Raw genomic sequence first — 26,016 nt, 5'->3', positions numbered from 1 at the left:
ACTTCCACTTCCACTTCCACTTCCACTTCCACTTCCACTTCCACTTCCACTTCCCCTCAACAAGGCCACTCCCAACAGGCTGCTCCCCTACACCTGAACTTGATTTTTATCTCATCAAGTCAACTATCCACTCAACTAATTAAGATGTCTCAGCCAATCTACTCACTGGCTGGTCTGTCTGGCTGCTGCTCCACTGCGAGGTAATATATTGTTGCTTTTTTTAAATTGTTTATATTTTGTGTTTAAACTTTCCATTGAAATACATAATAATGATTAGAACTTAAAATCATGAAATAAACATCTAGTTTGCTCACCTATTTTAGCGAAGTCTCATTCTGTAGTCCCTCGCTTGTTTAAATTTGTCAAAGCTATTTATAGCGCTATAATGGGTTTTCTTTGCACTGGTCGCGATTGTTTTTAAATTAAAACAACGCGATTATAATGACCCTGGCGTGAACTACGGGCCTCGTGGTCGGTTACTTGCCGACATTTTCCAAGGGAGCTTAGAAATCAGTAATTGTCCCCTATGTCATAAATAAAACAAATTCTCGTTTTTTTTTTTCAAATTTCGATAATATTTTAAAATTTGGTCGATTTTGATCACAAATCAGCTCAAAGGTATCTTAGGTAGGCACTTCTTAATGCTGTGTTATTTCAATATGATTTAATAACTTACAAATTTGGCCACACAGGTTGGTACCCTTATTTAGGGAAACACCTATTTCTGAACTTAGTGCCGTGTGTGTGTGTGTGTTTCAGTATGTGTGCGTCAGTGTATGTGTGTGCCAGTGTGTATGTGTATCAGTGTGTGTCAGTGTGTATGTCTATGTGTGTATCAATATGTGTGTGTGCGCCAGTGTGTGTGTGTGCGCGCATGTGTGTGTTTATCAGTATGTGTGTATCAGTGTGTGTATGTGTGTGTTTGTCAGTATGTGTGTATCAGTGTGTGTATGTGCGCACGTGTGTGTATGTGTGCGAGTGTGTATGGTTGTGTGAGTGTGTGTGAGTTAGTGTGTGTGTATATCAGTGTGTGTGTGTGTGAGTGTATGTGTGCGTGTGTGTCAGTATGTGTGTGCGTCAGTATGTGTGTGCGTGGGTGTCAGTGTGTATGTGTGTGTGTGTGCGTGTGTGTCAGTATGTGTGTGCGTGGGTGTCAATGTGTATGTGTGTGTGTGTGAGCCAGTGTGTGTGAGCGGGCGTGCAGTAACAGAATCAGAATCAGTCAGAATCTGAATCAATGTATTTTTCGTGTGCGTGCGAGTACGTGTGTCAGTGTGTGTGAGTGTGTGTCCGTGTGTGCGTGTGAGCCAGTGTGTGTGAGCGGACGTGCAGTAACAGAACCAGAATCAAAGTCAGAATCTGAATTCATATATTGGCCAAGTATGTACACATACCAGGAATTTGACCTGGTGCTGTGCGCGCACATGGTAAAAACACACTATACTACAGACAATTTAAAAAAACACATTATAATTAAAAAATGTGAAAACAAAAGTGCAAGAGTAAAAAGGGGCAGCTTTGCTATATATTGCACATGTAGATATCTAAAGTTCACTTGGAGAGTTCACAAGTGTTTATCTACCAGACCAGAATGTAATGGAGTCCAGCGGCTATTAAGTAGGGCAACCGCTTGTGGGAAGAAGCTGTCTTGTAAGCGTCTTTTTGAGATGGGTACATGTTAATACCGCGAAGAGTGGACAATGCCGCGGGCAAGTGCGTGGTGTGTACACTATAACACTTACCTTCATATGTGTGGGAGATGAATGTGTGGTGTAACAGCAACAAACGGATAAAGTGCATAGATAGAACAAAGTGCATGGGGCGGTGCAACATGTGTTTAGTAAGACGCTGCATGCTCACTGTACCCATTATAACTGAGTGTATGTGTTAACTCTACTCAGTAATGTTATGTGTGAAATGTTCACTGCGTTACTGGCAACACAAAAATACCAGCCATGTGTGCGAATATAGTTGTCCCTGTACTTGTAATGTGGAGAAGACGCGAATTCCTTGTTCTCTGCAAGTTCATTCTCATATGGGGTTTTTTCTTATATAAGCGGGAATTGAAAGTCAGTCGGGCTTCCAAACCCTCCCCTCCCTCCACACCCCGGCTAAACTAAAACAAAAGACTGGCACAAAAGTGCTGGAGTAACTCAGCGGGACAGGCAGAAGGGTCTCGACCCGAAACATCACCCGAAAACATTCCTTCCCTCCGGAGACGCTGCCCGCCGAGTTACTCCAGCCTATCTTCGGTGTAAACCGGCATCTGCGGTTCCTTTCCAACGCAAAAATTAAAACAAAAGCGGCCAGGGAGTGACGGCTCTTTCTTGATTTCGCCGATGACTAACGGGACCGGTTGAGTCACCGCCGGCCGCTCGGCCTGGGTGGATAGCTCACTGCCCCGCCACCCTTTGTGTAGAAAAAGTTACCCCTCAGATTCCTATTGAATCCCCCCCCCCTTCACCTTGAACCCATGTCCTCTGGTCCTCGAATACCCTACTTTGGGCAAGAGATTCTGTGCGTCTAAGACATGTTGTTGGCTTCTAGTCTATTTTAGAGTTGGCTGCGGTGTCCAAGGCTGGGCGGCTCCCACTGGTTTTCAGGGCGCTGGATGGTCGGGCAACTAGCCTTTCGCACAAGTGCTGTTGCGGGGACTGAACCCTCTCGTTATTTTCGCAGCTGAGTGTATTGGCGAGAGACGACGGAACGGTTTGAGTGGCTTGCGCCGTCACCACTTGGAGCGGTTCCCCCACCTCTCTCACTCACTCAGCCTCTGTCTCTCTCAGTCTCTGTCTTACACCCATCCTGCGAACACTTGCAACCCTGCTCCGTTACACTGGAGGAGTTACGCCAATCCCCCTTCGTCCCCCCCTGTGAGAATACACCTAATTGACAACCTCCGCCACCCCGGAGTCAATTCATATCCATTTCTGAGCGCGAGTCAGGAGACGAGAGAGAGCATCGGGGTGAGAGTGCTGTCAACCTATCTGAGGTGATTGAAATACCATTTACCGGAACTAAACGTCCTGCGTTTCATTATTTATACTTTTCGGTACAATACGGACGCGAGTACAATGTTGTGGTTGCCGCCCCGATCTACAAACAGATTGCCTGGGCTCAGTGTTTAACTTATGTTCGCCTGTACATGTATTTAGTGGAGGTCGCTAACTGTCTTGTCTTCTCCCCGACAGAGAGGCTCGTTGTGTGCCGCTGGTGCCGCTGCTGCTGCCGCCGCTACGGTGTGAAGATCGCTTGTTGTCAGTGGGTGGAACCACTCTCCCCCCCCGCTCCCCCCTCTCTCTCTCTCTTCCTCTCTCTCTTTCTCCGTGGAGTCTGTGGAAAGCTTTTATTGGCTCGGGATTTTTTTAGGAAATGGCAACACCAGACATTGGAACAGGAACCGTGTTATCCGTGAGCAGCGGGAGGAAATCGGAGTTAAACGATTAGAATGCAAGTCGCTCAGATCTCCCAAAGTCACCAATTCCGTTAAGAGCAGGACTCGCAGCCCGTTTTATTTTATTTTTTTAACGTGTGCGTGTGTGTGTGCGTGTTCGCTATCCCTCCTCTGTCTGCACGCCACGCTGGTTTTTTGGTACAATCTCCGAGTGTCATGAAGAAACACCTGGCTTTTCTACTGCATATACTGGCTGCAGCCATCGGCCTGTCCGAGGTACACAAGAATGGTGAGTAACATCAGCGCTTTCTCCCTCTCCCTCTCCCTCTCCCTCTCCCTCTCCCTCTCCCTCTCCCTCTCCCTCTCCCTCTCCCTCTCCACTCAGTTGCGGTGCCAGCTAGTGTGACTCCTTCCTCGGGACTCCACTGCCGCCCGAGCATCGAAACCCCAGCTTTTTGGACCAGGAGAACAGCCAGCTGACACCCCCCTCCCCCGACCAAAGTCAGTCCCGGGTCAGACCCAGACCCAGCGCAGACCCAGAGAGATGGCCAGGAGTTAGATTTAGCTCTTAGGGCTAACTGAATCAAGGGATGTGGGGATTAAGCAGGAACGGGGTATTGATTTTAGATGATCAGCCGTGATCATGTTGCATGGCGGTGCTGGCTCAAAGGGCCGAATGGCCTACTCCTGCACCTATTTTATAAGTTGTCTATGGGTGCTACAGCCTTGGAGAACCGACTAACACAAGGGAGCACAGTGGCACTGGGGCTTGGGAACAAGGGGTCGTTTCTTAATGTAGATGAAAACAGCGCAGGACAATCTTAGCTCCGCGGGACGGCGGGGTCTGATCACCAGAACTCCTTGAGAACAGTGTGTAGGAAGGAACTGCAGATGCTGGTTTAAACCGCAGACGTTAGACACATAATGCTGGAGCAACTCAGCGGGACAGGCAGCATCTCCGGAGAGAAGGGACTATCTTTTAGCATAGCTTCGGTGTGAAAAAGGGAGTGGTCGGGGGGTGTCCACGGAAATGTTATGTCTGCTTACTGAACAAACCGATATTGTGGGGAGAAAGCGCCGCGTCCCGCTCCAGCCTAAACGGCGACGGTTGGATTGTGTGTTTTGACCCTCCACGGTTTGCTCTGTCAGTGTGTTTCCGGGCGAACCCCCGGTCTTGCTGGGCCACCTCTAGTGGGAACTAGCGGTCCTTGTCTGCTCTGGTCTCGGCGAGCGCTCGCCTTCCCTTTCACCACTAGTTGCTGGCTGCTTGGAGCGGGCGACACAGCGGCTGCTTTCAACTGAAACTGTGCAAACGGGTAGGATGAGCCTGGTGGTAGCTGGCATTGCGGGCTTTACAGCGGGCAGGGCGGGATTTAGGACTGAGAGGAGAGGAAAAACTTTTTCACCCCTGAGAGTTGTGAATCTGCGGAATTCTCTGCCGCAGAAGGCAGTGGGGGGCTAATTCACTGGATGTTTTCAAGAGAGATTTAGCACCTAGGGCTAAAGGAATTGAGGGATATGGGGAGAAAGCAGGAACGGGGGTACTGATATACAAGGGTATATGGACACACTGATATGTTCTGTATTCACGCCTACTATATTCTGTTGTGCTGAAGCAAAGCAAGGATTTAATTGTCCTATCTGGGACACATGACAATAAACTCTCTTGAATCTTGATTCAGGATGATCAGCCATGATCACATTGAATGGCGGTGCTGGCTGGAAGGGCCGAATGGCCTACTCCTGCGCCTATTTTCTATGTTTCTATATCCCCTCTCCTTGGTATGTCAAACCTCCTTTGATCTGAAGGACCACGGCGGCGATCTTACAATGAAGACACGCCGGCTCCATCTAATCTCCACAACACCACTGATATACTTGGAACGCTTAACAAAACCGCTTGCCTATACTCTTTTTTAAGACCCGCCGCCTAACATATTAACCTTGTCTGGCGGCCAGCAGCCTATCTTCCAGACTGATTTTATTTATTAATCCTAAATCAACCACTTGGCGGTGCCCTGGTCTCGCCCCCTTGCTCACCTCCTGACCGGCGTTTGGTTTGAGATTGTACAGAGCCGATGCCTTCTCCGGCGCTCCTGTGCTTGCTGGCGTTCTGAAAAGCCACTGACACCTCTAAACTCAAAGCTACCAATTCCCCCAAACCCACGTCTCAAAAAACTAAAGGACACCCGTTTTATTATCTAGCCGCAACCCGCGAGAAAACACCCAGCAGAAATGTGTGGGAAGGAACTACAGATGCTGCTTTACACCGGAGATAAGGCACAGAATGCTGGAGTAACTAACTCAGCGGGACAGGCATCATCTCTGGAGAGAAGAAGGGTCTCGACCCGAAACGTCGCCCATTCCTTCTCTCCAGAGATGCGGTCTGTCCCGCTGAGTTAGTTACTCCAGCATTTTGTGTCTGATATCTTCAGGAAATATCCGGACGTGGCTTTAGAATAATGGGCGCGGGGAGGAGGGGAAAGACGGCGACGATATACATATCAGAAAAACAGAAAAGTTATTCAAAAAAATAAGTTTATTACGAAATATAGCGTTAATCGAATACCCGGTCGTAAATGTAAAACTCCAGCCCGAGAAAGTGAGGGGAATGGTTTGGAGAATGGTTTATAGATGGGGTCCCGGGAATTTTAGAAAATGTATTCAGAGAGAAGATGTGGCATATTAATTTGGATGTGTGTGGCCTGACGTGTATCGGGAGGGGGTGCAGATTAGTTTAGCGGCGAGTCAGTGAATGAATGATTAGTGCGGGTGTCAGGGGTTATGGGGGGAAGGCAGGAGAATGAGGTTAGGACAGGAGGGAGAGATAGATCAGCCATGATTGAACGGCAGAGTAGACTAGATGGGCCGGATGGCCTAATTCTGCTCCTATCACTCATGGCCTGACGAGTGGCGCTTCACAGGTCCCACACACGGGGCTGCCCCGCTGCTCTGTTCACTGGCTGTCGCTGTCGCTGAGGGTTTCAATGGGAAAGAGGCGCAGCGCACCCAGAGAAGGGTTAACTTGAGCTAAACCCCTTTCGTCAGCCCTTGATGTGCGAGTCGTGGGGTCCATTGATCATAGAAACAAAGACAATCGGTGCAGGAGTAGACCATTCGGCCCATCGAGCCAGCACCGCCATTCAATGTTATCACGACTGATCATCCCCAATCAGTACCGCGTTCCTGCTTTCTTCCCATATCCCCTGATTCCTTTAGCCCTAAGAGCTCAATCTTGAACTCTCTCCTGGATTATCTATTTTACCTGGCGTGACATGTTTTAATTGAAGGCAATTGAGCCCGGTCTCCTGTTCCTTTTTAGACTGGGAGGAGACTGAAAGCGACCTCAGGATAGATACAAAGTGCTGGAGTTTTGATTCTCTCGACCCGAAAAGTCACCCATCCCTTCACTCCAGAGATGCTGCCTGTCCCGCCTGGTTACTCCAGCATTTTGTGTCTTATCTTTTGTCATTCAGGATCTGATGAGTGAAATGGACAGACGACGTTTCGGACGGGGGAGGGGGGCTGCTTCTCAGATTGAAGTAGAGTCCCGGCCCCCAAACGTTCGTCCGTCCATTCGCCTCCACAGATGCTGCCTGACCGGCTGATTTGTCCAGCACTTTGTGTTTTGCTCACGATCCCTGCCTGCATCTGCAGTCTTGTGTGTCCTTTCATCGCCAGAGATACAGGGCGCTCCACCGTTCGGCTGGCGGTGGGAAGGGTTCAAAAATGAAACGGCTTTCTCTGGGCCGACTTAAATCGGCACAAAATGAACACGCAAGGGTCACTTTAACTACACGATACGATAAACTTTAATCATCCCCGGAGGGAAATTGGTCAACGCTAATTAATGAAGGTGCAGGTCTTTCATTTAGCGCTGGGATGGGCGCGACATTGAAAAGATTCCACCTCGAATCCCCCACCTATTCTGGACACTGAGTCTCTCTTAACAGTGAGCGGAGACCGCAGAAAATCCGGTACTTGAGAATTACACTTCAGTCTATGCAAATGTGGCCCCTCAGTATATAGTCTGAAGCAAGATCTCGACCCGAAACGCCACCCATTCTTTCTCTCCAGAGATGCTGCCTTCCTGGCGCGCTGAGTTACTCCAGCTTTTTTGTGTCGGTCTTCGGTGTAAACCAGCATCTGCAGTTCCTTCCTACACATGACAGGCGACTGCTGTGCGCTTGGAAAAACTGTTGACAAAAAACAACACCAACTGCTGGAGGAACTTGTGCAGGAAGGAACTGCAGATGCAGTTGTGAAACTGTGCAATTCTCTGCCATAGAAGGCAGCGGAGGCCAATTCGCTGGATGTTTTCAAGTCCAGAGGGAGTTAGATTTAGCTCTTCGGGTTACAGGAATCAAGGGATATGGGAGAAAAAGCAGGAACGGGGTACTGATTTTAGATGATCAGCCATGATCATATTGAATGGCGGTGCTGGCTCGAGGGGCCGAATGGCCTACTCCTGCACCTATTTTCTATGTTTCTAATACAATTGTCCTATACAGGGACACATGACAATAAACTCACTTGAACTTGAAATCGGAGCATTCGTGATTCTGGGCGGATTCAGCGGTTGGGATAAAGATGCGCATTGTAAATAAAGCATCACGAATGGTTGGTTTGGTTTAGTTTGGTTTGGTTTGGTGTGGTTTGATTAAATGTAATCTTCTTTTGTAGATCGGTGTGGGGGTGCAGTACAAATCACCACCCCGGATTACTTTCAATCTCCTGGATACCCACACAATTACTACCCGCGGCAGAGCTGCACCTGGGTCATACAAGCGCCCGAAATTTATCAGAGAATACTGATTAATTTCAACCCTCATTTTGATCTGGAAGACAGAGATTGCAAGTAAGTCCCGTGGCTAGATTTTGGAAAGAGGTTTCGAATTCATGTTCAGTGTCCCTCTAGTGGTAACAACGTACTTACTGGAGCTGGCCAAGTGGGAGGAGGTAAACCGTGTGTATGGAAAATAGACACAAAAAGCTGGAGTAACTCAGCGGGACAGTCCGCATCTCCGGAGAGAAGGAATGGGTGACGTTTCAGGTCTTCTGCCTTTTGTATGGAAAATCTGTCAATATTTCCACTTTACAAATACCTAGGTACGGGATGTCAGATGCTGAACGATTACTTAAAAAAAAAAAACCCGAAGATAGACACAAAATGCTGAAGCAACTCAGCGGGTCAGGAGAAAAGGAATAGGCGACTTTTCGGGTCGAGACCCTTCTTCAAACTGAGAGTCAGGGGACAGGGAAACGAGAGATGTAGAACAAGTGAATTACAGATATGCAACAAAAAAAGGAACGATGATAAAGGAAACAGGCCATGTGTAAGGTGAGGACGTTATAAACATGAAACGTCACCAATTCCTTTCCCCCAGAGATGCTGTCTGACCCGCTGAGTTACTCCAGCTTTTTGCGTTTATCTTCTGTTTAAACCGGCATCTGCAGCTCTTTCCTACACAATATTTTTTTTTTACCGGCTGTATTACTATTACTAACAGCCACGTGAGTATCAGTGTTATTTAATTTTAGAAATCGTGATTGGTTCATGATGAAAGTAGTCAGACAATGGGGCAAAAATATTATTTCCCAAGGAGGCAATATGAGTGAATGTTATGTCATTGCGTCAAGCAATGAGAACACTCTTCTGGTAAAGGCTCCTTGCAAACGATCAATCATCATATGTTCTACATATTGCCACCATTGCAATGTGAAGCCCAATGAGATGCAAATGAACTATAAAGATTATTTAAATTTAACAAACTATGGTAACACCCACGACTTTACATTGATGTAAAAAAAATTGCCACCAAGAATCAGAGCATTTCATCTGTAAAAACAATCCTCATGTTAATGCCGGAGTACCTGCAAGTTGCTGCAATTGATATTTTAATAGTTCAAATGCTGATTATTTAGAAAAACAAAATGTCATTATACAATGCCGTCTAATTGTGCTGCACTACAAAAAATTGGAACTCAAAGAAGTTTTCAAACCTAGCCATGTGCAGTAGAAATGAATTTTGACTTAGTAGCCCCAACTGAGGATCCAATGTGTTGTGGAATAACGATGTTTCATGCACCTTCGCTCAATCCGCCTGGACCGACCTGATCTCCCGGTTGCCAAACACTTTAAATCCCCTTCCCATTCCCACACTGAGCTTTCTGTCCTGGGCCTCCTCCAATGTCAGAGTGAGGCCAAACGTGAATTGGAGGAACAGCATCTCATATTTCACTCGGGCAGCTTACACCCCAGTGGTATGACTATTGATTTCTCTGACTTTAAGTAACCCCTGCATTCCCTCTCTCACCATCCCAACCCCACCCAAGTCACACCAGCTTCTCATTCTCACCCAGCAAACAGAACTTCAAGAACAATGGCCTGTTTCCTTTACCATTCTTACTTTATTGCATATCTTGCATTCATTTGTTCTGTCTTTCTCTACATCTCCGTCTATATCTCTCGTTTCCCTTTCCCCTGATCCCCTGTCTGAAGAAAGGTCTCCACCCCAAACGTCACCCATTCCTTCTCTCCAGAGATGCTGCCTGTCCCGCTGAGTTACTCCAGCATTTTGTGTCTATCTTGGGTTTATCTGCAGTTCCTTCCTACATGTTTAATGCAATACCTTACCACAGGTTATAAGTAGCATTTTGACAGTTTATGCTTTTAACTTTGAAAGCTGTTAATCTATAATGGAGCATTTCAAAGCTCGGAACACAGAGGTCAGTGTTTTGTCATGCTGTCATGTTCTATATAAATGACTGCTATCCGAGATGTTTTGAATTTAGTCATTTTGTTTTTCATTCTTTAGTTTGTGGCTGTACTGTTTATTAATTCAATCCTCGTTGTTATTTTGCTCAAGCTGCTCTTTGCTTTCATTGTGGCTTGTGATTAGTGCAAACTCCTACTGTATTCCAAAATATAGACTGATTGATTAAAGCAGTCTGCGTTTACATTAATAAGTTAAATAATTTAAAAGTGAAGGCTGTTAATTTTGTGTTGCAAAACCATATATTTTCTGCAATATTTATGACTGGCTGCAATTTCCAGTTCATTAGAATAGAACTTCAAGATCAAGCCAAGTCATAGAGTCCTAGAGTGATACAGTGTGGAAACAGGCCCTTCAGCCAACTTGCTCACACCGGCCAACAATGTCCCAGCTCCACTAGTCCCACCTGCCAGTGTTTGGTCCATATCCCTCCAAACCTGCCCTATCCATGTACCTGTCTAACTGTTTCTTAAATGTTGGGATAGTACTTGCCTCAACTACTTCCTCTGGCAGCTTGTTCCATACACCCACCACCCTTTGTTAGAAAAAGTTACCCCTCAGATTCATATTTCCCCTTCACCTTAAACCTATGTCCTCTGGTCCTTGAGCCACCTACTCTGGGCAAGAGACTGCGCATCTACCCGATCTATTCTTCTCATGATCTTATAAACCTCTAAAAGATCACCCCTCATCCTAGAAACATAGAAACATAGTCAATAGGTGCAGGAGTAGGCCATTTGGCCCTTCAAGCCAGCACTGCAATTCAATATGATCATGGCTGATCATTCACAATCAGTACCCCGTTCCTGCTTTCTCCCCATATCCCTTGATTCCGTTAGCTCTAAGAGCGAAATCTAACTCTCTCTTGAAAACAATAGACAATATGACAATAGACACTAGGTGCAGTAGTCCATTCGGCCCTTTGAGCTCCAAGGAATAGAGTCCCAGCCTAGTCAACCGCTCCCTGTAGCTCAGACCCTCTAGGCCTAGTAACATCCTCGTAAAGTATCTGATTGTATCCAAGATATAAGGCTTTACAGAATTATTTCCCATTCATCTTTGGAGGAGTTCTGCCAGTGACAGAACAATATTATCCAATGTAACTGAAAAGCCTTTAAGAAAATTTGACTCGATTGATTTTCTATCTCTTGAATGTTTGTGCAATACATCGCTGATCGAAAGAATTATATATGTTTTCATAAATTATACTGAAATGTCAGAAGGCAAATCGGAAAATTATTGCTGGAGTACTGTTCATACTGTGCACTGCCAAAGGAACTGACTGAAATAAGAAATATTGGCTCTGGAAAAAAAAGATTAAAGTGATATCCTGCAGGACTTGGCTGTTGATTTTGGTTACCTAATTAAAACACGTGTAATATTTAATTTGAGCGTAGGAGGATTGCTAGCAGTCAAAACCACATGCAATTTCTTTGTTTTGCTGAATTTGGGAGCAGTTGAGGTTTTACCTACATTTGAATACTTTCTTTAGTTGCTTATACATGAGAAGTACCTTGTGCAAAGTAAAAAATATATATTTAACATAAGTAAAATTCAGAACTGAAATCTAGTGTTCCTGTCGTAGTTTTCATGGGAGTGAGTGGATATTATTTGATGTTGGTAGCATTGAAATCAAAAATTGATAAAAGTCTGGTGTATCGCAGTGGGACAGGCAGCATCTCTGGAGAACATGGATAGGTGACATTTTAGGTCAAGACCCTTCTTCAGTCTGAAGTACCTTCCATCCAACTGCGTTCCATCCAACACATTGAAAAAATGACTGTGTGAAAGAAACCATATCACATAAAATTCTTTAAACTGATCAAGAAGACTTTTATAATTTTACTGACTGGTACATTTGGTACGTTTTTTTGTGTGTGTCATGTTTCCAACCAGAAATACATAATGACTGATGGTCTGCTGTGCCTGGCATGGAGGGAACATTTAGTTCCATGCAAAAAGTTAAGGCACTGGTTAGTGCCAGCCTGTGTTTAGGGAGCTTTAAGTGCGCAGATAAGCTTTATAGGGAGCACTGATAAGCTTCCTGTTGCTTATCTGGCTGAGCCATCCAGTCCATTAGGGCATTTATTTTGCCTCCAGGGATATGCGGACTTAAAAGAGAACAAAATCCCCTCACCTCAACCTTCCAGGGCCATCTGCCTCTCAAAGTGCATGAAAAAATGTAATGTGCAGGAAGGAACTGTAGATGCTGGTTTATACTGAAGATAGGCACAGAAATGCTGGAGTAACTCAGCAGGACTGGCAGCATCTCAGGAGAGAAGGAATGGGTGATGTTTTGGGTTGAGATCTTTCTTCAGAGTGAGAGTCGGGGAAGAAGAATTTAATTTGTTTGGTGTTGGAAGGAACTGCAGATGCTGGTTTAATCCGAAGATAGACACAAAAAGCTGGAGTAACTCAGCGGGTCAGGCAGCATCTCTGGAGAGAAGGAATGGGTGACGCTTCGGGTCGAGTCTTGACCCGAGACGTCACCCATTCCTTGTCTCCAGAGATGCTGCCTGTCCCACTGACTTACTCCAGCTTTAAGTTGGTTGGTCCCTGGTCAGAAGTGTATTACAGATCTCTGCGACGCAGCTCTGGTTATTACTGTTCCAGAACATTGACACAGTTTCTGCATTCCTTTGTGAGGCAGAAGCTGCTAAAATCCCTAGGAAGATTAACTTCTAGTCGGCCATAAAACAACTAACAAGGCAAGTTCACACCCATTGATTTTGAACACCATGGCCCTGCATTCAAATCTAAGAGCCTTTAGTACACTATATTCTTACCAATCACTAAATATTGAAAATTGGCATACCACATGTTATTCTGTTGAAATCCTGCAGCAATTATTTATTAGTTGGAAGGAACTGCAGATGTTGGTTTTAAACCAGAGACAGACACAAAATGCTGGAACAATTCAACTGGACAGGCAGCGTCCTTAGTTTAGAGATACAGCACGGAAACACGACCAGCAATTCCTGCACATTAACATTATCCAACAATTTTTACATTTACCAAGCCAATTAACCTACAAACCTGTATGTCTTTGGAATGTGGGAGGAAACCGAAGATCTCTGAGAAAATCCACGCAGGTCACGGGGAGAACGTACAAACTCCGTACAGGCAGCACCCGTAATCGAATCCGGGTCTCCGGCGCTGCATTCGCTGTAAGGCAGCAACTCTTCCACTGCGCCACCACGATTGCCATCTCTGGAGAGAAGGAATGGGAGACCTGAATTGCTACTCAGAACCTGGTTGCCATTGAAACCCAATCAAGATAGCCACTGAACACTGGAATTTGGCATTGGTGTATTGTTACCCTACCTAAATACAGCGGAAAAAATTGGTTTTGCATGATATCTAGGTATATCATACCTTACATGAAGACATCAGATAGGGTAAAAGACAGAATAAACAGTGTTCAGAACATAGTGCAAGAAAAGGACATACATTTCTGGAGTAACTCAGTGGTACAGGCCGTATCCCTGGAGAACTTGGATAGGTGTCTGTGTCCACCTATTACCGGGAACGCTTTGTCCTGCATCTCCTCGCTCCCAGCTTCATTCCCGTGCCCCTCCCCCCTACCACCCCCCCCCCCCCCCGCTATTCCCCCCCCCCCCCGCTATTCACCCCACGGGTCCCTGACCTGAAACGTCACCTACCCAGGTGGTCCAGAGATGCTGACTGACCCACTGAGTTATTCCAGTTTTTTACCTTAAATGACTTGCTTTGAAAGACTAACGCAGGATATTTTGGAACTCCCAAGTGTGCTTGTACGAGGAGCATATACCTAGAATTTAAGAACTTAGAAATGACAGGAACAGAGGTGGGACCTTCTTGTCACCGTCCCCTTAGTTAACAATTAACCATTATACATTTCCTTATCATTGTCTGCATTGTCTGCTGTTTTCTCACCATACCCTCTCATATCTCTGGACTCTCTCCCCCCTGACTCTGAGCTTGAAGAAGGGTCTCGACCCGAAACGTACCCTATTCCTTCTCTCCAGAGGTGCTGCCTATCCCGCTGAGTTACTCTAGCATTTTGTGTCCACCTTCGGTTGCAAACCAGCATCTGCAGTCCCTTCTTACACAGCAGTGGCAGCTATGGCTGGTGGTTCTGAAGGGAATCATTGACATTCAGATGCTGGTAGATTCTGGGTTAGTGCAGTCTGTAAGCGGTGTGACAGATGCCAGCACATCTGTCGTTCTGCTTTGTTGCTGAAACCCACTCAGTTGGACTCTGAGCAAAGTGGGATCCCCTAGTATTATAGACACAAAATGCTGGAGTAACTCAGCGGAACGGGCAGCATCCCTGGTGAGAAGGAACGGGTGACCCTTCAAGACCCTTCTTTCCAAAATATTATGTCAGGGAGTGTGCCTCTGTGATACTATGTCAACCAGACCTGGCATGCCATTACAACCCTCATTCATTGAAAGGGAGATTCCTGATCTGGGGAGGAGGAAGAAAAACGTGGGTCAACATGCATTCTCCAGGTCTAATGTAGCTGGGACATTGTTGGCGGGTGTGGGCGAGTTGGGCCGAAGGGCCTGTCTCCACAATGTATCACTCCATGACTCCATGATTCTATAATTTACATTGATATCTATTCCTACTTTTTAACTTTTTTTTAAAATTAGAGGTCAGTGGAATTGAAACGTTTTTTAAATTGTCGCACTTCTGAGGAGATTGAGGGCCCAATGGGTACAACCTCTGCAGTACAGGTGCAAGGAGGTGATCTTGGAGGGGAGGATGCTCCTCAAACTGCCGAGCATCTTGGACAATACAGGCCACCCCCACCGTAAACACACGGGTATGTTACCAGTGAGTACAGGAACAGAGGTGGCCTTCTTGTAGTGTGCGGAGTATTAAGGAGTACTTAGTTTGATACAAATACATCGATAGATACAAATACATCGATAGATGCTCCTGAACACATCATCAGTGATGTAACCTGGGGTCATTGGGTGTTTCGGGTCTTTCAACATCAGACACCCTCACCCAGGCGACCCAGCCGTGGTTAATCAGACCACGACTTGTGTTTAGGTGGCATTCGCTCCTCCCCATGGACCTCCTCTCCTGATCCAGAGCCATCTTGATGCCTTCTCCGCTGCCTCTGTGGTGTTCTTGTTGGCCTTTCTCCTCGCCACTCCGTTGCTGCCCAGTGCACTCAAGGCTTTGTAGAGCGATTGCCCTGCAAAACCGCTGCAGCCAACCTCGATGGGCATACACCTTGCCTTCCAGCCCTGCTTGCGGCAGTCTATGACCAGCTCTTCATACTTGGCCATCTTCCTCTCGTGGGCCTCCTCCAGACGGTCCTCCCACGGCACTGTCAGTTCCAACAAGACGATGTTTTTGGTCGCCTCTTTAGGAGTACTCCTAAAGAGTACCTTCAGCAACAGACTGGTTCCACCAAGATGCAGGACAGGATGCCACAGGAGATCCTTCTTCCCTGTGGCTATCAAGCTGTACAACTCCTCCCTCCCCCCTTCTGTCGTGGGGTAGACTGACTCCTCTCCAACCCCCCCCCCCCCTCCCCAATCTTTGCACATCCCCAATCCTTTCCACTCGTCACTTTAATTTCATGTTTCATGAATCTTCTTGTGTTATATGACAGTAGGCAGATCAATTTCCCTCCTGGGATAAATAAAGTTCTATTGTATCGTATCGTACACTGTTTTCTTTTTGCTGACTTACTGCACGGAGGAAGAGTCCATTCTCTGGGCTTCAAGCCTCGCCAAGGGTGGGTAGGTGGGTTGTGTGAAGGGTGTTGGGAGGTGTGGGGGAGGTGGAACAGGGACAATGCAGACAATGACCTGAATCCCACCCTCGATTCAACCCAAACCAGAACATTTAACTCAGCCAACCAACAAAACCTTGGGAAAAGACATCACTTAAAGAAAAAGATTTTCAAAAAAAAAGGCCTCACTAATAGATATTCTGGAGACGACTTGAACATTTCTTAAATTAACCTAAGGTACCTAACAATCTGATAGAGTTCATAACAAAGTGTTGGGTAATTTAAGCCATTGACAATATTGCCGAAACTGCTTTGATTCAGAATCAATTGAAATTCACGCTCCATGTAATGTAATGAGAGATGCCTCAGACACTGAACTAGTTGTTTTAAGTTTTGATGTGGCCTTAGATGGTAATGTGTATTTTCAGATGGAATAGCCCAATTCTCAGGCACTTTATTATAAATTCAATAATTCGCACCACAGGTAGTTGTGGATGCCAGAGGGTACCTAATTTAGTGATGCTACTTAAAACTCTATCAGTTTTATCAACATAGAATCTTAAGCTTTGTTCATAGAGTCACAGAGTAACACAGCCTAGAAGCAGGTCCATTGGCCCACAGCCTCTGCCAACCATCACAAAATCATCGACACTTCATATATTTTATGATGCTGTATATTATGGTCCTGTGATGAGTGTTTGTCGGCACTGGGCCTGTACTCGCTGGAGTTTAGAAGAATGTGGAGGGGGCTCATTGAAATGTACAGAATAGCGAAAGGCTTGGATAGAGTGGATATGGAGAGGATGTTTCCATTAGTGGGAGAGTCTAGGACCAGAGGTCATAGAGTCAGAATGAAAGGACGTTCTTTTAGGAAGGAGATGAGGAGAAATTTCTTTAGTCAGAGGGTGGTGAATCTGTGGAATTCTTTGCTACATAAGCCTCTGGAGGCCAAGTCAGTGGATATTTTTAAGGCAGAGATAGATAGATTTTTAGTTAGTACGGGTGTCAGAGGTTATGGGGAGAAGGTGGGAGAATGGGGTTAGGAGGGAGAGATAGATCAGCCATGATTGAATGGCGGAGTAGACTTGATGGGCTGAATGGCCTAATTCTTCTCCTATCACTTATGATCTTATGACCGCAACTTTCCCCCACATTCCACTAACTGCTCAGATTCTACCACTTACCCACTCACCTGTTCGAATCCATCAAAGACTTACAAGGATGTTAGCAGGACTCGAGAGTCTGAGCCATAGGACTCGAGAGTCTGAGCCATAGGGAGAGGTTGAATAGGCTCGGACTCTATACCTTGGAGCGCAGGAGGATGAGGGGTGATCTTATAGAGGTGTGTAAGATCATGAGAGGAATAGATCGGGTCGATGCACAGAGTCTCTTGCCCAGAGTAGTGGAAATGAGGAGCGGAGGACATAGGTTAAAGGTGAAGTTGGAAAGATTTAATTTGAATCTGAGGGGTACCTTTTTCACGCAAACGGTGGGGCGGGTGTATGGAAGAAGTTGCCAGAGGAGGTAGTTGAGGCAGGGACTATCCCAACAGATAAGAAACAGTTAGACAGGCACATGGAATGCACATGTTTGGAGGGATATGGACTAAATGCGGGGAGGTGGGACTAGTGTAGCTGGGACATGTTGGCTGGTGTGGGCAAGTTGGTCCGAAGGGCCTGTTTCCGCACTGTATCGCTCTATGACTATGACTCTGAAAGCAAACCTGCCACGAGGGTCCACATGGAACAATGAGTGTGTTCACAAACATTGCCTGGAGATTGGTTTACAAGATACAAAAGATACATTTATTTGTCACATGTACCAATTGGTCCAGTGAAATGTGTGGTCACCATACAGCCATACAAATAACAAAGAGCACAGAACACGATAGTCTTTAACACAGACATCCCCACACAGCGGGATCAAAGTTTCCCACAGTGAGGGAAGGATCCAAATTCTGTGGCCATTGACAAATTCTGATGTGTGCAGATATAATCCTCTTGCCAGACCCAAGGCCTGTTGTTTTATTTTGTAAACCAGCACCTGCAGTTCCTTGTTCCTCCATTTTAACTCGTCTCCTGTTGCAATTGTCGGAACCTTTCACGAAACGTCACCCATTCCTTCTCTCCAGAGATGCTACCTGTCCCGCTGAGTTACTCCAGCTTTTTGTGTCTATCTGCAACTATTGGTTCCACTTTTCATTTCCAGTTCTGAACGTTTAGTTTTAAACAAAAATATTAATTTTCAGAAACATAGAAACATAGAAAATAGGTGCAGGAGTAGGCCATTCAGCCCTTCGAGCCTGCCACGCCATTCAATATGATCATGGCTGATCATCCAACTCAGTATCCTGTACCTGCCTTCTCTCCATAACCCCTGATCCCTTTAGCCACAAGGGCCATATCTAACTCCCTCTTAAATATAGCCAATGAACTGGCCTCAACTACCTTCCGTGGCAGAGAATTCCACAGATTCACCACTCTCTGTGTGAAAAATGTTTTCCTCATCTCGGTCCTAAAAGACTTCCCCCTTATCCTTAAACTGTGACCCCTTGTTCTGTACTTCACAACATCGGGAATAATCTTCCTGCATCTAGCCTGTCCAACATCTTAAGAATTTTGTAAGTTTCTATAAGATCCCCCCTCAATCTTCTAAATTCTAGCGAGTACAAGCTGAGTCTATCCAGTCTTTCTTCATATGGAAGGCCTGCCATCCCAGGAATCAGTCTGGTGAACCTTCTCTGTACTCCCTCTATGGCAAGAATGTCTTTCCTCAGATTAGGAGACCAAAACTGTATGCAATACTCCAGGTGTGGTCTCACCAAGCTATGAATGCTAACATACCATTCGCTTTCTTCACTGCCTGTTGCACCTGCATGCCTACTTTCAATGACTGGTGTACCATGACACCCAGGTCTTGTTGCATCTCCCCTTTACCTAATCGGCCACCAGAAGATAGACACAAAAAGCTGGAGTAACTCAGCGGGTCAGACAGCATCTGTGGAGACAAGGAATAGGTGACATTTTGGGTCGAGACCCTTCTTATTACATGTAACTCATGCCATGGTCACTAACGAGAGCACACCACAAATCTTTATTGGACCAACCCTCCCCAATTAAAGATACTGATCAGGATTTTATAACATTGGTCTAAACCACATGATTAACCATCTTCAGTTTAAACCAGCATCTGCAGTTCCTTCCTCCACATGATTAGCACATGCCCTGACCTTTTATGGACATTTCCCTTGATGTTTATAATAAATATGTCTTCACTGCCAAATGGCATTACCACTTTAAAGACTGCTTTCTGGGTTGCAATATAGTTCATTGTGGAATTGCCAAAAGCTGCCTGCCTCCGTGGAAGAGAGCCAGGGTGAGAAAATGTGTTCCTGACGCCGTCTGTTTTTCTTTAAGCTAATAACTTGCAATACTGTTTGTCCAGTACCTTGTGGAGAACTGGAGTCAGGGTGTCAGAGGTGCGGAAACCACGAAATACATTTTTAGTTTAGTTTAGTGTAAGAGCTTTGGAACTTGTAAGGGAACTTAATGCAACACTGATGGCATTAGTCTAGTTTAATTTACTTTAATAATAATAATAATGGATGGGATTTATATAGCGCCTTTCTAATACTCAAGGCGCTTTACAGTGCGGATACAACACCCACCGGGTCCTCTCCGACCAGAGATCCCCGCACATTAACACTATCCTACACACACTAGGGACATATTTTACATTTACCAAGCCAATTAACCTACACACCTCTACGTCTTTGGAGTGTGGGGGGAAGATCTCGGAGAAAACCCGCGCAGGTCACGGGGGGGGGGAAGAAAGTACAAACTCCGTACCGACAAGCACCCGTAGTCGGGATCGAACCCGGTGCCGCAAGCGCTGTAAGGCAGCAACTCTACTGCTGTGCGCTGAATATTAAATCCCCATTGTGATCCCTGCCAATTGAGATGCACACATTGTGATCTCTGCAAACTGAGGTAACACATGGTTGTGGGCCAAGACGTATGGAGTTGTGTGATTCTGTTGAGATTGGACAGATGGAACAAATAAAGCCACCTAATCCAGGGAAATTGCAGACAAGTAATTTGCCAAAGAACAGAGAGTTTATAGTCGGCATCGACCTCCATGGAGCACATAAGCCATGACAGACAAAAAGCAAAGACATTATCGTGTAGGAAGGAACTGCCGATGCTAATTTAAACCGAAGATAGACACGAATATTGATTTCTCTAACTTCAAGTAACCCCTGCATCCCCTCTCTCTCCATCCCTCCCCCACCCAAGTCGTACCAGCTTCAAATTCGTCTTGTTGAACCTCATTGTCTGTACTCACCTAACACACAGCTAACAATGGCCTGTTTCCTTTATCATCCTTATTTTATATCTCTCCACGTCACCGTCTATACCTCTTGTTTCCCTTCCCCTGACTCTCAGTCTGAAGAAGGGTCGCGACCCGAAACGTCACCCATTCCTTTTCTCCAGAGATGCTGCCTGACCCGCTGAGTTCCTCCAGCTTTTTGCGTCTATCTAAGACATTATTGTATCTCGTTGGTCACAAGGGAACAAAATTGTACCATAACATCAAGCCCCCGAATAAGACCTTGCCAAATGCATTACATGCAGTATGAGTATCTCTAATTGGGAGCGAGACTGTCATTTGCACACAGCCAAGAGAAGGGGAATTTCTTTCACACTTTCGTCATGGAACTAAGCCGATACGCAGATAAATTGAATTGCTGAAGCCGCGCCTTGAATATTCTGCATTGATCTGATCCCCTGATTTATGAATGGAACCATTAACCATGGAGGCATTCCTTGGGCAAATTCCTGGAATTTTAAGGTTGTTCGAGCAGGAGGCTGAAGAAATTGGATCTATATCCTTTGAAGTTCAGTAGAACGAGGGGTGACCTTCTTAAAATGTATAAGATTCTTAGGGACCATTATAGATTCACAATTTATAATGTGGGAAATGTACAAGGTTTTTGCACAGTCAGTTTCCTAACTGATAATTAATAATAATAATAATTTGTTTATAGGGACAGTGCATATTAATGAACATTTGCATGTAAATATGCGAGATTGTAGCCAATCAGTAGCTAATTTCCGTCTCTAGTCCCAGGCAAAGGTAGGTGAAGTGTCTTGCCCAAGGACACAATGACAGTACACACTCCAAGCAGGATTCGAACCGGCCACCTTCAGGTTGCCAGCCGACAACTTAGCCCATTGTGCCATCTGTCGTCCTTTTTGATTGCATTTTTGTTGTTGTTCTTGCATCTGATGATCCCGTAAACTTACAGCAAGTAAGGATTTCATTGTTCTGGTTCCTATCCAGTTAATATGATTAAAAAAACTCTCTCTGAAACTCTCTCTATCCACCTATCTCAATCTCTCTCTCCTTACCTTTCTGTCTCTTAAGCCCCTGTCCCACTTAGGGGATTTTTTTGGTGACTACAGGCGACTAGGCTGGCGCCACATGGTCGCGGGGTGACGCCTGTATGGTCGTGAGTCGTCTCCTCAAGTTGCCTAAAGAGTTGTAATGTTTTACTGGCCGCCGCTGGATTTTGAAATGTTCAAAACCTTTCGGCGACTGTTGGCTTGACGTAGCTTGTCTTCTCCTGTCGTAGGTGCTGTCGCAGGTTGTCGCCAGGATGAGGCAGGTTGTCGCCGGGTGACGTTGGTTGTTGCCGGGTGTTGACTTCGGTGAATTCCATTGGCGACTACCTACGTCAACCAGTGACATGTACCAGCGACTGAATTGTCTTCAGTTGTCGCTGACAGGGTCATTGCTTGTCGTAGCTTGTCGCGGGTAGACTTAGGGTGACTTTGGTTGTCGCCTGTGTGGTCGTAGGTTGTCACCTGTGTGGTCGTAGGTGGACGTCCTAATGGCTCACCTGTTGTCGGTAGCTTGACGTCGACTAGGCAGTAGGTTGTCGTAACTTGTCGTAGACTTTGTCGTAGGTGGGGGTCCAGTCGCTGCTTTTTCGGCTGTGACAGTGGCTGAAAAAATTATGTAAGTGGGACAGGCCATTAAGTCTCTCTATCTCTCCCTCTCCCTCTCCCTCTCCCTCTCCCTCCCCCTCTCTCTCCCCTCTCTCTCTCCTCTCTCCCCTCTCTCTCTCCTCTCTCCCCTCTCTCTCCCCTCTCTCTCCCCTCTCTCCCCCGTCTCCCCCGTCTCTCCCCCCTCTCCCCCGTCTCTCCCCCTGTCTCCCCCCTCTCTCCCCTCTCTCTCCCCTCTCTCCCCTCTCTCCCCCCTCTCTCTCTCCCCCCTCTCCTCCCCCCTCTCTCCCCCCCTCTCTCTCTACCCCCACTCTCTCTCTCTCTCCCCGTCTCTCTCTCTCCCCTCTCTCTTTCTCCCCCTCTCTCCCCCCTCTCTCCCCCTTCCTCTCACTCCCCTCTATCCTCTCTCTCTCTCTCTCTCCTCTCTCTCCCCTTCTCTCCCCCCCTCCCTCTCTCTCTCTATATATATATATATTTCTCTCTCTCCTTATCTCTCTCTCTATCTCTTTCTCCCCCTCTCTCTCTGTATCCCTATCTCTCTATTTCTAACTCTCTCCATTTCTCTCTCTGTATCCCTATCTCTATTTCTCTCTATCTTTTTCCCTCCCCCTAACAATTATTTATATCTCTCTATCTCTCTATCTCTACCTTTCTCGATCTCTCTCTCTCTATCTCTCTCTCTCACTCTATCTCTCTCTCTCTCTCTCTCTCTCTCTCTCTCTCTCTCTCTATCTCTATCTCTATCTCTCTCTCCCCCTCTCTCTCTCCCCCTCTCTCTCTCCCCCTCTCTCTCTCTCTCTCTATCCATAACCACCCCCCACCCTTAGATGAAGAATGGGTAGCAGGAGAGAGAGACTGGGTTGTAGAGAAAGAGGTGTGAGAATGGAATTGTTGTAAGCCAGCATAGACTGAAGTGCTGAATGGTCTTCTATGTCAAGAGTATATCATATTGTGATCTATCAACTCAGAACAAGGCAGCAGTGGATGCTTACATGTACTGTTACAAAGGGGGTCAAATGTCTTCCGTAAGGGAGTGATAATGTTAACCATGTCAGGACAAGAATTCATAGAGGAACTCAATACACATGGAAGGAACAGGTAAAAAGGTCAGAGCAATTGGAATGTATTTTTAGATTTATAGACAGCAAATGTGCTTCAGCAACTGAAGTTGAGTATGTAATTGAAACAATTTTCAGGTCAAAGACATTTGTCCCCCCGTTTTGAAATGTTTTGTTATTGAAATGCTTATTCCCATATGTGTCATTGAGTTATTGGAGAACATTGGGCAGCGCGGTGGCGCAGCGGTAGAGTTGCTGCCTTACAGCGCTTATAACGCCAGAGACTTGGGTTCAATCCTGGCTAGGGGTGCTTGTCTGTGGTGAGTTTGTTCATTCTCCCCGTGACCTGCATGGGTTTTCTCCGAGATCTTCGGATTCCTCCAACACTCCAAAGATGTACAGGTTTATAGGTTGATTAGCATTGTATAAATGTAAAAAATGTCCCTAGTGTAGGATCGTGTTACTGGGCGGGGATTTCCGGGCGGCGCGGACTCGGTGGGCCAAAGGGCCCGTTTCTGCACTGTATCTCTAAACTAAACTAAGCGAAACTACGCTAACTCAGTGGAGTGAATTGTTTGATAGATACGGCAGGGATAGGGGCCCCACTGAGGTAGACAAATCTCCTGGGCCTGATCAGATATACCTGAGGACACGGTGGGAATCTAGAGAAGAAATTGTAGGAGCCCTGGGTGAGGTATATTCATCATCATTAGACATGGGTGAAGTGTCGGAGGACTAGAGGATGGCTAATATTCTGCTTCTATTTCAGAAGAGCTGCAAGGAAAAGCCTGGGAACTATAGAGCAGTGAGCCTAACATCTCGCAAGTTAATCTCGCAAGTCAATAAATTCTATCTATCTATCTATCTATCTATCTATCTATCTATCTAATGGAGAGGATTCCGAGAGATAAAATCATAAGGTCATAAGGAATAGCAGTAGAATTAGGCCATTCAGCCCATCAAGTCTACTCCACCATTCAATCATGGCTGATCTATCTCTCCTTCCTAACCCCATTCTCCTGCCTTCTCCTCGTAGCCTCTGACACCCGTACTAATCAAAAATCTATCTATCTACCTTAAAAATATCCACTGATTCAGCCCCCACAGTCTTCTGTGGCAAAGAATTCCACAGATAGATATATATGCATGGTGTCTATATGGACCTCTGCAAGGCATTTGGTAAGGTTCTGCATGGTAGGCACTCTAGAAGGTTGAATCGCATGGGATCCATGAAGAGATGGCTGACTGGATTGAGAGTAGACAAAAGTGCAGGATAAACTCAGCGGGTGAGGCAGCATCTATGGAGCGAAGGAAATAGGCAACGTTTCTGGCCGAAACCCTTCTTCAGACTGATTGACTGGATTGAGAATTGGCTTGATGGAAGGGTACAGAGGGTGACGGTGGAAGGTTGTTTTTTTGCCAGGAGACCTGTGACTAGTGGCGTGGCTCAGGGGGCGGTGCTGGGCTCATTGCTGCTTGAGTTTCATATCAACGATTTGGATGAGAATGTCGAAGGCACGTCCAGTAAGGGTGGCACAGGGGTAGAGTTGCTGCCTTACACATTGTAAATGCATAGATTGTAATCATGACTTGTCGTTCTGCCGACTGGTTAGCATGCAACAAAAGCTTTTGACTTCACCTGTGACAATAAACTAAACTGAATAAACTGAGCCTGCTTCTGCATGAACATCCTGAATTATCTGGAAGCCAAGTCTGAATTGTCCAAGATTCCTGAAGTGGCTTCCAAGTATGCACTGTGCGAAACTGGAATAGGCTTTCCGCATCAAATGTATAAAGAAAGTGAGGTGCGGTAGAGTTACTGCCTCACAGCGCCAGAGACCCGGGTTCGATCCTGACTACGGGTGCTGTCTGTACGGAGTTTGTACGTTCATTCTCCCCATGACCGCGTGGGTTTTCTCCGAGATCTTCGGTGTCCTCCCACACCCCAAAGACGTGCAGGTTTGTAGGTTAATTGGCTTGGCGTATGTGTAAAATTGTCCCTAGTGTATGTAGGATGGTGTTAATGTGTGGGGATCGTTGGTCGGCGCGGGCTCGGTGGGCCAAAGGGTCTATTCCCCAGCTGTACCTCTATACTAAACTAAACTAAGTGGGTGGCATCGTAGATAGCGAAGATGGTTGTCAAAGATTGCAGCGGGATCATGAATGGGTGGGCAGGTGGGCTGAGGAATGGTCAATGGAGTTTAACACAGATAAGTGCGAGGTGTTGCGTTTTGGGAAGTCGAACCAGGGCGATACCCTGGCAGTGAACGGCAGGGCTCTGCTTAGTGTTGTAGAGTGGAGGGATCTAGGAGTGCGGGTACATAGTTCTCTGAAAGTTGCATCACAGGTACAGTCCAGTGGTATGAATGTTGATTTATCTAACTTCATATATCCCCTGCATTCCCCTCTGTCTCTATCCCTCCCCCACTCAAGTCACACCCGCTTCTCGTTTTCACCGAACAAACAAACACCTGCGCCTCCTCCAACCTCATCTATTGCATCCGCTGCTCTAGGTGTCAACTGCTCTACATCGGTGAGACGAAGCATAGGCTTGGCGATCGTTTCGCCCAACACCTCCGCTTGATTCGCAATAACCAACCTGATCTCCCGGTGGCTCAGCACTACAACTCCCCCTCCCATTCCGTATCTGACCTTTCTGTCCGGGGCCTCCTCCATGGCCAGAGTGAGGCCCACTGCAAATTGGAGGAGCAGCACCTCATATTTTGCTTGGGTAGTTTACACCCCAGCGGTATGATCATTGACTTCTCCAATTTCAGGTAGTCCCTGCTTACTCTCTCCTTCCCCTCCCCTCCCCAGCTCTCCCACAGCCCACTGTCTCCACCTCTTCCTTTCTTTGTCCTGCCCCCACCACCCCCACATCAGTCTGAAGAAGGGTCTCAACCTGAAACGTCACCTATTTCCTTCTCTCCATAGATGCTGCCTCACCAGCTGAGTTTCTCCAGCATTTTTGTCTACAAACAGTTAATAATGGCCTGTTTCCTTTATAATTGTTACTTTTTTGCATATCTTTCATTCATTGTT

The 26,016-nt window shown here is 46.2% G+C and overlaps 1 protein-coding gene across 2 annotated transcripts in view; it reads left to right on the top strand.

Annotated features, from left to right (window-relative positions):
- Positions 1–2,663: 2,663 nt before the first annotated feature.
- Positions 2,664–26,016, top strand: part of nrp1 (neuropilin 1) — a 265,706-nt gene continuing 242,353 nt past the window's right edge. Inside the window, exons 1-3 of one of the 2 annotated variants that reach the window (XM_033042001.1) lie at positions 2,664–2,992; positions 3,192–3,683; positions 8,078–8,252. In XM_033042001.1, the coding sequence (XP_032897892.1) occupies positions 3,611–3,683; positions 8,078–8,252 (248 nt within the window). In that variant the 5' untranslated portion in view covers positions 2,664–2,992; positions 3,192–3,610. The remainder of the gene's footprint in view (positions 2,993–3,191; positions 3,684–8,077; positions 8,253–26,016) is intronic. The other variant, XM_033041992.1, reaches the window with a different exon arrangement.

This window comes from Amblyraja radiata, chromosome 2, assembly GCF_010909765.2.
Source record: "Amblyraja radiata isolate CabotCenter1 chromosome 2, sAmbRad1.1.pri, whole genome shotgun sequence".
Lineage (NCBI taxonomy): Eukaryota > Metazoa > Chordata > Chondrichthyes > Rajiformes > Rajidae > Amblyraja > Amblyraja radiata.
Note: the sequence above shows the minus strand (reverse complement) of the source record. Positions and strands in the feature narration are given on the sequence as shown.